This window comes from Saccopteryx leptura, chromosome 10 (genome assembly GCF_036850995.1).
Source record: "Saccopteryx leptura isolate mSacLep1 chromosome 10, mSacLep1_pri_phased_curated, whole genome shotgun sequence".
Classification (NCBI taxonomy): Eukaryota; Metazoa; Chordata; class Mammalia; order Chiroptera; family Emballonuridae; genus Saccopteryx; species Saccopteryx leptura.
In genome coordinates, this window is record NC_089512.1 from 26,266,178 (window position 1) to 26,278,723 (window position 12,546).

The following is a 12,546-nucleotide window of genomic DNA, read 5'->3' on the forward strand; positions in this document are numbered from 1 at the left end:
GCACTTAAAGATATGAATCTTTATGAGGTAAAAAAAAAAAAAACAACTCAGCATTAATCTAGACTGGTTGGGAATTCATTTTGCGTGCACCTTATTTGCTTCTGAGGTGTTACAAGAGCTCGGGCTTTATAATCAGGAAAACTGTTGGGAGTCCCAGATCTGCCGCTTACTAGCTGTGTGGCCATCAGACTCATCTCCGGTTTCCCCTCTGTCAAATGATCACCTGCTTCGCAGGTTGTTTTCAGGCTTAAATCAGTTCATGCAAGTCAGATGCGACCATCCCCGGCACAATAGATGCATTAGGAAGATGGGATTGTCAATTAAGCCCCCGCCCTCTCCTCCCTTCAGTGAGTGAACAGGGCTCACTCCTATCTCCCGTGCGTGGCCACAGTGCTCACCTGACTTTGACGATCCAGTCAGGTCGAGGTGACCTGGCGTTTCATTATCCTGCTTGTGGACTAGCTGGGCACCTTTGCTTCTCTTCTTCCTGCTATGTGTGCTTTTTCTCTTTTCCTACCAGGTCACACCTTCACCGAGAAATGACTCTAGGACAATGGTGTTATAGGACTGGAGTCAGCAGTCCTGGGTCTTGCCTGGGCTCTGCCATGAACTGGCTGTGTGACTTTAGGCAAGTCATGATCTCTCTGGATCAACTTCCTCCTCTGCAAGAGGAGGGAGTCGGACTAGACAGTAGCAACGGTCCCTTCTTGTCCTAAAGGACTGTGGCTCTGCGGTGTGAAACCTCAGCCTTTCCATTCCGCTGACAGTGACTGAGGGTCTGGTGACATGGTTTTGTTTTGGAAATGAACCACAGAAGGTCTAGGTTTCTTCTTACTTCCCTGTTTCATAAATGATAAAAAGCCAGGCTGTATTTACTGAGCACTTTTAGTGCATTGTCACACGGATTACCCTATGAAGTGGGTATCATTGATCCCATTTCATATGGGAAGAGATGTAAGCTCAGAGAGCCTCAGTAACTTGCCAGAAGTCACACAGCTAGACTGTGGTAGTGTCAGGATTCAAAACTGGACCTTTCTAGAATACAAAGCCTGGGCTTCTTTGCCTCCAATAAGGACTGGCCAGGTAGAGAGTAATGCAAAGTGAGTACCTGTGAAACCCAGAATAGGCCCAGCCAGCCACATTCCCATTATTTCCTAAGAGACCTAATGAAGAGTTGGAGGAAGGGATCATCAATCTCCCATTTTCTGCTCCGGAACTTTTCTCTAACCTCCTAAGGTCTCCCAGTAAGGAAGTTCTCCTTACCAAGAGCCACTTGGAAAGAGGAGGGTAGTTATAGAAACCGTAACAGTGAATGCAGATGATTGGCTAGTCAGACACATCTGGGAACCTGTGAGTAGGATAGATTTGACCTCTCTCTGCTTCATTCTTTTTTTTTTTTAACATTAAACTATGCAATTTTATTTATCTTTTTTTATTTAGACAATTAAATTTAACAGGGTGATATTGGTCAACCAGAGTACGTAGATTTAGAGAAAACATTTCTACATCATTTGGACAGTCGATTATGCTGAATACCCCTCACCCAAAGTCAAATCATCTTCTGTCACCTTATATTTTGTTTCTCTTTAAGCCCCTCCCCTTCCTCATCCTCCTCCTTTCCCACCCTTCCCTTCCTCCTTGTAACCACTGCACTTTTATCTATGTCCATGAGTCTCAATTTTGTGTCCCACCTATGTATGGAATCATACAGTTCTTAGGTTTTTCTGATTTACTTATTTCACTCAGTATAATGTTATCAAGGTCCATCCATGTTGTCGTAAATGATCCTGTCATCATTTCTTATGGCTGAGTAGTATTCCATAGTATATATGTACCACATCTTCTTTATGCAATCCTCTATTGAAGGGCATTTTGGTTGTTTCCATGTCTTGGCCACTGTGAACAATGCTGCGATGAGCATGGGGGTGCTCTTTACGTACCCATGTTTTTGAGTTTGGGGGGTATATTCCCAGTAGAGGGATTGCTGGGTCATATGGTAGTTCTATTCTTAATTTTTTTAAGGAACCACAAGTATGGTGGTTCCTCTACTTCGTTCTTATTTAGGGCCGCCTTCTGTGGAATTGGGATGCCTAGTGTCCAGCTACCGCACGGCTTCATTCTGAAAAGTTGGCTAGGCACTGGGAGTTTGGCACTAGGGCTCGTGTTGGACAACGGCTAGTCAATGGCAGTTTGCTGCCAAGGGAAACAATGTGAGCCCCACCGAGCCACCTGTGCATCATGGTCCTGGGGCTGTAGTCTGACCTGTGCCTGGGAGTAGCTGTGTGCTCTGCCCCCTCTCCCCCTCTCCCAGTGGTACTGGATGACAGCAAGCGGCTGGCCAAGCGGAAGCTGATTGAGGAGAACCGCGAAAAGAGACGGCGGGAGGAGCTGCAGAAGTCCATCGGGCACAAGCCGGAGCCCACTGACGAGGAGTGGGAGCTCATCAAAACCGTCACCGAAGCCCACGTGGCCACCAACGCCCAGGGCAGCCACTGGAAGCAGAAACGGAAATTCCTGGTAAGGCTCCCGGCACAGCTGCGTATGGGCTGCCTGGCCGGCGCTTTCTACCTGAGCCCACTGCGTCCTCACAGCCCTGGGGGGCTGAGGCTACCACCCACCTTAGCAATGAGGACACTACTGCAGCTCCGGGAAGTTGGGTGGCTGCAGAGTCAGGATTTGAATCTAGGTCTGCCCGAGAACAAAGGCTGCTCCCATCACCTTCTGTTTGCAGGTCACTAAATTCTAGAGCAGTTCTTAAAGCCCCTTTATCTGTTTGCTTTTGCTATGAGGAAGGTCAGCCATTAATTAATTAGTAAGATTACGTGCGTGCCCGCTGCCCCTTTTTAAACTCATTTCTTCTCTCGGATGTTCATTGATCTGCGTACTCAGTCCACTACACTCGCTCCAAAACTTTCCCTTTAGAATAAGCCCTGGAACAAAATGTCCTGTATCTCAAATGCACTTTTATGTCAGTAGAAGTCAAAATGTTTAGCTTAAAACAAACTGTCTGGAGTCCAGGAAGACGACGGAAAGAGGCAGTCGGGGTGGAGGCGGGGAAGGGGCCTTGCAGAGAAAACCTTTCAAGAGCCTTGGAGACTCGATGTGTGGTGTTTTTATAAAAACTGATCACTGGGAAAGTCCTTCCCGTTCATTTCTCCTTTGGAACTTCACAATGCTTGGAGGCTGGAATTCCGAGCCTCATTTTACAGCTATGCAAACCAAGTCCAAGGCCTTCACTGGACAAACATTATGTTGCTAGAAAGTGGCTGAGGCAGGCCCCAAAACCAACTCAGGCCTTCTGGTTCCAAGTCCTGGCCCTCCGCCCACCTCGCCAGAGGGGCTACCCATCCCAGCACCAGCTGGTGTCTGGCCATCATAGGGACTGACCCTGCTCTTGGCTGTGGCACAGACCTTAATGAGTATGTCACTGAGCCCTGGCATCAGACATTCTGTGGGTTTATTTGTATCTCCAGGGCATATTGAAGAACCTTCTCACCCAAACAAGATATAGTGGTATAATTGTCCTTGTACCTCAACATCACCATTATAATGGGATTGGTGTGTATGTATGTGTGGCTTGTGTGTATGTGTGCAGCGAAAACAGTATAACAACCTTAAAGGAAATTTGGGGGAATACGAGCTTATCTATAATCCACCTGCCTCCAAACCATTGTAATAAGCAGGCTCTAATATACTTGGTTGATGGCTTCTACCAGCAATAATGTCAGCAAACATACTACATGGCCCTTACCAAATGCCAGGTCCTATTCTAAGTGCTTTCCATATATTAACTCCCTGTCCCAACCCTGTAGCTCGATGTAGCTAATACAGGGAAGGGACCTTTACAGAGGAAGGGACTGAGGCAGAGAAGTTAAGGAAGCTAACCCGAGCTCCTATAGCTGGCAAGCTGTGGTAATAGGTGAAGCCTGGCTCCTGGATTCATGCTCTAAATCAATGGTCCCCAACCCCCGGGCTGCAGACCGGTACCGATCCGTGGGCCATTTGGTACCGGTCCGTAGAGAAAGAATAAATAACTTACATTATTTCCATTTTATTTATATTTAAGTCTGAACGATGTTTTATTTTTTAAAAAATGACCAGATTCCCTCTGTTGCATCCGTCTCAGACTCACTCTTGATGCTTGTCTCGGTCGCGTGATACATTTATCCGTCCCACCCTAAAGGCCGGTCCGTGAAAATATTTTCTGACATTAAACTGGCCCGTGGCCCAAAAAAGGTTGGGGACCACTGCTCTAAACCACTACACTATGCAACGTGGCCACCTGCACCAAAGAACCTTCAAAAGACACATCTTTAGAGAGGCAGCTTCTTAGTGCCCGATCTCACATCCTCAAATCCACTCTGTTATATCATGTAACACTAGTTATGTATACATAGATCAGTTCTAACCTGGTATATTTGGGGCCTACCAAGATAGAATCCTGTCTAACCCCAAGCCTAAATCTGTCCTTTCCCCAAATGTGTTAGCTATAAATGGACACTATAGAACCTACTTCCAGACCTTGCACTGCCCTCTAATTTCAAGGTAGTGACCAAGCTGAATTCCAAGTTAAGTGGAAGATTTGGGGCATATCCTGGACTTCTAGGAAATCTTACACTTCTGTTTTCTTTATTCCCAAAAGAGAATGGATACTAGTCAAACTAACCAACTCAGTGGTTAGAAAGGTGCTTCTTTCTAGGCTTAAAGATTTGTTCTTGCCCTGGCCAGTTGGCTCAGCGGTAGAGCGTCGGCCTGGCGTGCGGGGGACCTGGGTTCGATTCCCAGCCAGGGCACATAGGAGAAGCGCCCATTTGCTTCTCCACACCCACCCCTCCTTCCTCTCTGTCTCTCTCTTCCCCTCCCGCAGCCAAGGCTCCATTGGAGCAAAGATGGCCCGGGTGCTGGGGATGGCTCCTTGGCCTCTGCCCCAGGCACTAGAGTGGCTCTGGTTGCGGCAGAGCGACGCCCCGGAGGGGCAGAGCATCACCCCCTGGTGGGCAGAGCATCGCCCCTGGTGGGCGTGCCGGGTGGATCCCGGTCGGGCGCATGCGGGAGTCTGTCTGACTGTCTCTCCCCGTTTCCAGCTTCAGAAAAATACAAAAAAAAAAAAAGATTTGTTCTTTTATTGAGAAAACATGTAGTAAGCAGCCCCTGTGTGCCAGGAGATGGGGAAGCTCAGCCATGTCCCAGTGGAGGGAGGCGTCAGGAAAGGCTACCGGAACCAGACGAATGCAGGGAACGGTGAGGGCAGTGAGGGAAGGACACACGGCGATGGGACAGAGTGACTATGAGCTGGGGGGGGAGCGACTTCTCTTCTTTCAGTAGGTTGGTCAGAAAGGATCTCTTTGAGGAGGCAATATCTGAGCTGCGTCTGGAAGCTCAGAAACCCACTCTGGAAGGTAAAATATATATAATCAGACCTCCTCATGCCTCCTGGTCTCGTCAGCAAAGGTAACACAACGTCTAGTCTCAAACCAATGAGGTCTGCACCTGGAGCGCAAAGTCTCTTAAGCAGTTTCCGTCAGTCTGTTCGTCCACTGAAAGAACCTAACAGGGTGTGGCACAGAATGGTTGACATTAATGGTTTGTCATGGCCGAGAGAGTTCTCTTCAGGAGGATAGCATTTACAGAGCCGCCAATCTCCAGTTCCTCCTGGGGAACTGACATGAAGTGTATATTTTATCAATGCTTGATCTGGGCAAGAATTGCCCTTCTTGATCCAAATACAAATAACCACTTTTTCGGGCTTTTATTTTTTTTCTTAGAGGGGTGCTGGCAGAGATCAGAATACTCCCACTGTCCCATCTGTCCCTACAGTGAACTTCACTTCTATCAGTCAGTCCCCTTCCGGGCCTGGGGTCACCCCTGCATCTCCCCGGGGGTGGGACCATGTTCCATCCAGCCCTGTCCCCAGTATCTATCACACGTGTGGTCGAAATTTGCGGTAGATTTTCTCCAAGTTGGCTGCCATTAGATTCTTTCCTCGTATGCTCAGCCCATTCTCTCCCATGGAGAGAGGTAGAGTCTATTTCTCTCTCCTCCTTGAATCTGGTCTATGCTTTCAATACACAGTGGATTTGGGCAGGGTGACTACTCAGGCTGAACCATAAGGAGCCTTGTCATTTGCATTTGGTTACCTTGGAGGTCCCAGGGAGCCACCCGGTCTCCCCGAGGGAAACTAACTGCCATGTAAGAAAAAAGAAAGCCCAACTATGCTGAGACCCCCGTGCTGTGAGGAAGCCCAAGCTAGCCATTTGAAGAGACCGCATGGAGGGAATCTCAACCCAGAAATAGGAGCGAAGAAGCCTTCAGATGACACCAGCTTCTGGTGCCACATGATGACAACTCTAGGAGGGGCCCCAAGTGAGAACCACTCAGCCGAGACCATCAATCCCCAGAAGATAGAGAGTAACCATTTGCTGTTTTTAAGCCACTAAGTTTTGGGGTAATTTGTTACACAGCAATAGATAACCAGGACAGAACTTGATATTTATTAAACAGAACCCACAGTGCCACCAGCCCATCCTCTGAGACAGTACAGATAAGCCCTGTGTTTCAGCCAGGTTACAAATACATAATTACAAATACTCCTTGCAAAAGGATGACCTCAGTTGAGTACTTATGCTCAGGATGAAAATTGCACTCTTTTGAGCGGTGAGTTATTTTTCCGAGGACATCAGGAATCCTTCATTAAGGACAGCTTTGCTAAATGGTATATCTGTGTCCTGACTAGGCTTCTACACATTAGGACTGTTTCACCTATGCAGCTGACACCACTTTCTTTGCTTGCAACACTGCTATGCATATTATTTCATTTATGCTGATGGCCATCTTGTTCTGAAATAGAATTTGAGGAGACCTATTATGTTAATAATAGTATAGTGATATATCATAAGGGATTAAAATATGTTCTCATAAAAACTAGAAATAATTATTTATCTGGAATGGGTCAGTAACCTACTCCCCAAAAGGAGCTTCATTGCCATTTTTTTACCCTAAGACCAGGACTCAAGTCAGAAACAGAGATTGCTATTTGGACCTGGGTTTCAAGCTCACATTTGTGCTGAGAAGGAAGAATCATTGGCAAATAGGCATTTTTGCCGAAGCCACGCAGATTTTCATGATTCTAAAGCCACTCTGTAAAACCATTTCCAAAAGCACTCACATCATATAATTTCCTAGTTTTCTCCAGTCCACTCAAATCTCGGATGGTACGTTAGTGGCCAGTGTAATCACCAACAATTTGTGTGTGATGACAGTGATGAGGAAAAGCAGATGGAGACACAACCAAGAAGCCTCTGATGCCAAACAGGGGAGGCACCGTCTGCCCACCCAGGGCACTCACTCTTTTTTTTTTTTTTTTCTGAAGTGAGAAGTGAGTAGGCAAGAGAGACAGATTCCTCCCGCATGTGCCTGACCGGGATCCATCTGGCATGCTCACCAGGGGGCGATGCTCTGCCCATCTGGGGCATTGCTCTATTGCAACTGAAGCCATTCTAGTGCCTGAGGTGAAAGCCATGGAGCCATCCTCAGCACCTGGGCCAACTTTGCTCCAATGGAGCCTTGGCTACAGAAGGGGAAGAGAGAGATAGAAAGTAGAGGGGGAGGATTGAAGAAGCAGATGGACGCTTCTCATGTGTGCCCTGACTGGGAATCGAACCCGGGACTTCTACATGCCGGGCCAATGCTCTACCACTGAGCCACTGGCCAGGGCCAGAGCACTCACTCTTACACCTCCCAGGGGCAGTGAGACATTTGGTTTGGAGCACACCCCGTACCATCAACATTACTGTCTGCTGACATTGTGTCACTGCTGTGTGTTGACATTGTGTTATCATCCCTTAGGTCACATGCAAAGGTATGACTTTAGATGGATTTTTCACCCAAGTATAAAGCATAACCACCAGAACCAGGCTGGCCTGCCCTGCTTTTCCCCTGGCAGAGCTACGGTCTGATTTCCCACTTTCTGGACGGGGACATCCTCGGAAAAGGGGCAGAGGCAGAAGGTCAGACTGGGCCGTGTGTGGTCTGTGTGGACAGGTCATAAGACAAGTGCAGTCAAGTCCGGAAGGGTTCTATCATCCAAAATTATTATAATTGCATCAGAAGCAGACAGGGTAGGCTAGCAGCTCTTTGCATGGAGATTGGAACCAGACCGCCTAATTTCAACACTTGCCTTTGTTGCTTTTTAATTATTTAACTTTGGGCACATTACTTCTCCTCTCCAAGGTTCAGCAACCTTTATGCCTTTATCAAATGATATAAAAGTCATAGGTGTAAGTGCTTGATATATCACTGTCTAGCCACCATCTCTATCACCACCACCCTCACCATCCTGTCCCTGCTCATCCCAGGAAAAAGGAGAACCTGTAGTCGTCCTAAGGCCTAGGGACCTTTACTCACCAGTCATCCGGGTCTTCCTGCCCATCCTTGCAAAGGTGACGGAAGACACCCTATGACCACACAGAGGAAGAGAGTCGGTCTGGCCCTACCCCACTCTGCATGTGCCAGAGCGCTGCTGGCTCAAGGAAAGGAGCCCTCAGCTCTGACCAGCCACCTGCAGTGCTGCTGGCACCGTTTCCTACCCACCTTGAACAAGGCTGAACTGAAACAGTCAAAGCAGAAGGCCAGTTAGTCTTGATTTGTATAAAGCCAGCCTCCTCTGGAGCTGAGCTCGGGTTGAAGCCTATATCTGCACACATACCTGAACCTCTCCTTTGGTTACCCACTCCCAGCAGCCTCCACTGACCCCCAAGGAGTCACTCTGGATTCCTTACAGTCCCTCACCCCACATCCAGTCCATCAGAGATCTTTGTCTTCAGCTCCCAAGATAGGTCTCAAATTCTTCCACTCCTCCCCAGCTCCCTGGCCACCCCTGTGCCGCTCGCTCCAGTCCCACCCAAACTACTGCTGCTGCCTGCCTGTTTCCTCCTTTGGTTCCCCACATCTGTTCTCCCCAAAATAGCTGTCAATCACACCAGGCTGCTCCCTGGGTAGAGCCCTTCAGTGGTGCCCCACTGTATCTAGACTAAGTCCATTCCCTCTCCATGCCCCACAAGACCCAGCGTGCTGGAAGCCTTGCCTGACTTCTGTCCCTCATTCACACCATCTCTGCGTGGTGTGTAACTGCGTGGCTGTAACCACGCAGCTCTTCTGGTGTCAGGACTTGCACTGGCCCTTCCCTTAGCCGTAAATGGTCTTCCTCTGGCTTTATGGAAGGCTGCCTCCTTGACATTCTTCAAGTCAGAGCTCACACATTACTTCTCAAAGGGGCCGTAGCTGACCACCCCATCTCCTGACCCCCATGTACCATTGTGTCACAAACTGAAATTCTCCCGTGAGAGTATTTCTTTATTGTCTGTCTCTCCTCACTATGATGCAAGTTCTTTGAGGCTACATTGTTCCTGACTATAACCTCGGTATCTAGAACTAGACCAGACTCCATAGTAGTTGCTCAATAAAGATTGGTTGAGTACATGTACAGACATACCTTGAGTCACTCAACCAACAAATGGTCTGTCCTCTCTCATTTAGCCCAGTGCCTTCTACACAGTAGGCAAAGATAATGAAGGCTTATTCCCACATTGAGAAGTTCATGTCTTAGATGTGTACCTATATCACCACACTAAAACGTGATAGTAACTGATGCCTAATTGCCATATGAGCGATATACATGAGCCACCGTGCCTGTTCCAATGAGGTAGACATCATTTCAAACTGAAGTCACCAGGAAGACTTGAAGAAGAACATAGAATTTGAGTTGGGTGGGATTTAGAATGGGCAGAGATGAGAGGTAGAAGTGGAGAAAGCAAAAGTCAGGAAGGAAGGAAGCAGTGCCAGAGAAAAGTACAAAGAAAACTGGAGAGATGTGAAGAGACTGGCTGGGCTGGCTCAGGAGGTCCGCTTAGGGCAGATGAGGGGGAAGAAAGTCAGAGTGTAGTTGGAAATACCTCCTTGAGCAAGCTAAGGCAGTGTGAGCCACAGAGACAAAATGCAAGCTTTTCCCACAGTCTGCACAGGTGAATCTTTAAGCCAGAGACATCATCAGTATCTGAGCTTGAGCCCACGTGCATCGGTATATGCACGTGTGTATGAGCAAATATATTGTGTATGGTGAAATACAAGGCTACTGGCTGTAATGAGATAGCTAACAGATTCAACCGAGGTCAAATGTTTGTACTCGTCTTTTTTTCTTTTTTAATTTATTTATTTTTTACAGAGACAGAGAGTGAGTCAGAGAGAGGGATAGACAGGGACAGACAGACAGGAACGGAGAGAGATGAGAAGCATCAATCATTAGTTTTTCATTGCGCATTGCAACACCTTAGTTGTTCATTGACTACTTTCTCATATGTGCCTTGACCGCGGGCCTTCAGCAGACTGAGTAACCCCTTGCTGGAGCCAGCGACCTTGGGTTCAAGCTGGTGGGCTTTTGCTCAAACCAGATGAGCCCGCGCTCAAGCTGGCGACCTCGGGGTCTCAAACCTGGGTCCTCTGCATCCCAGTCCGACGCTCTATCCACTGCACCACCGCCTGGTCAGGCTCATCTTTATTTTTAACATCATTCAAATATTTTAGCCAAAGACTGTTGTCTCTTAGATCAGTGGTCCCCAACCCCCGGGCCATGGATCCGTATCAGTCTGTGGGCCATTTGGTACTGGTCTGCAGAAAAAGAATAAATAACTTACATTATTTCCATTTTATTTATATTTAAGTCTGAACCATGTTTTATTTTTAAAAAATGACCAGATTCCCTCTGTTACTTCCGTCTAAGACTCACTCTTGACACTTGTCTCGTAAGTTCGACAGTTATATTTAAAAATACCACAGTTTTTACGCCGGTCGCATAATTTTATTTTGTGCATTTATCCATCGCACCCTAAAGGCCGGTCCGTGAAAATATTTTCTGACATTAAACCGGTCCGTGGCCCAAAAAAGGTTGGGGACCACTGTCTTAGATGAAAAATCTTCAGGTCAGTCACAAACAATATAGCATTACACAGCCTTAATTTCTCATACCTGATATTATTGATCAATCATAGGTGATTTTTTTTTCACTATCCAAGATCCATTATGGAGATAAACAGATATAACAGAAGGCTTAATGATATAACAGAAGGCTTCTACTTTGTATATAGTTTTATTTCTAGCAATTATATTTGCTACTATATACCCCGAGACTTAAAAGTAAATCTTTTTCTACCCTGATTTTTCTTTTCAACAGAAAGACTTGTAAGGTTGTTACATTTGAGAGTTCAATTCTAATTGAAATAGAATTGAACCTTGTTTAATTTCCCCCCTTTTTCCTCATCTTTAAGGTGTCACAGGTGGTGATTCAAATACCCTACAAACATGGAAATTAACATCAGTATTAACCCACTGACATTTCAAAAGACACTAAATACCATTTAAATACACTCGATTAGATCTGTCAGTGTTCAGTGAGAAGATGGGTTCAGCCAGGTCAAAAGTGTGTGTGCGTGTGTTGTATCTATATGTGTATGTGTGCCTGTATGTGTGTGTGTAGTATGTGTATTTGTACTCCCTACCTTTTTAAATGTGTGCTCATATTATTTTTTTGTTTGTTTTATTTTTCTGAAGTGAGAAGCGGGGAGGCAGAGACAAACTCCTGCATGTGCCCAACCGGGATCCACCCTGCAAGCCCACTAGGGGTGATGCTCTGCCCATCTGGGGCATTGCTCCGCTGCAACCAGAGCCATTCTAGCACCTGAGGCAGAGGCCATGGAGCCATCCTCAGCACCCGGGCCAACTTTGCTCCAATGGAGCCTTGGCTGCAGGAGGGGAAGAGAGAGACAGAGAGGAAGGAGAGGGGGAGGGGTGGAGAAACAGATGGGCTCTTGTCCTGTGTTCCCTGGCCGGGAATCAAACCCGAGACTCTACCACTGAGCCAACCGGTCATGGCCCTGTGCCCGTGTTCTTTTTATCAGTTGATCTTTATAACAGAGTTGTAAAGTAGACACAGCAGGTGAGATGAGCCTCATTTTCAGGGTGAGAGGAATTAGAAAGACCAGCAAGGAAGTCTGAAAGATTCAAGAAGCAGCAATGCCCAAAGAAAGAACTGATGTACTTTTTCCCTTAGCTCAGTCTATGTGAAAAAGAGAAAGAGAAGGAATCTGCACATGTGATTATAGTGGTCCCTCATCTATTGCGGGGGTTAAGTTCCAGACCCCTCACAATAGGCGAAAATCCACGAAATAGTGACCTTCTGTTTATTTTATTATTTATATATTTTAAGGTTTTCTAAACCCTCCCCACACTCTTATAAACCTTTCCCACAATGTTATTAACCTTTCCCACACTAACTTTGCTTATTTCACTGCAAAAATAATTAAAATAATAAATATATAAAAATACCTACAGGCCCTGGCCAGTTTGCTCAGTGGTAGAGCGTCGGCCTGGCGTGCAGGAGTCCCGGGTTCGATTCCTGGCCAGAGCACACAGGAGAAGCGCCCATCTGCTTCTCCACCCCTCCCCCTCTCCTTCCTCTCTGTCTCTCTCTTCCCCTCCTGTAGCCAAGGCTCCATT

General features: G+C 46.9%; 1 protein-coding gene across 12 annotated transcripts in view; it reads left to right on the forward strand.

Moving 5' to 3' along the window:
* Window positions 1-12,546, forward strand: part of THRB (thyroid hormone receptor beta) — a 396,484-nt gene that overhangs the window by 364,707 nt on the left and 19,231 nt on the right. For all 12 annotated transcript variants that reach the window (XM_066351972.1, XM_066351977.1, XM_066351969.1 and 9 more), the window contains one exon: window positions 2,312-2,517. In XM_066351972.1, the coding sequence (XP_066208069.1) occupies window positions 2,312-2,517 (206 nt within the window). The remainder of the gene's footprint in view (window positions 1-2,311; window positions 2,518-12,546) is intronic.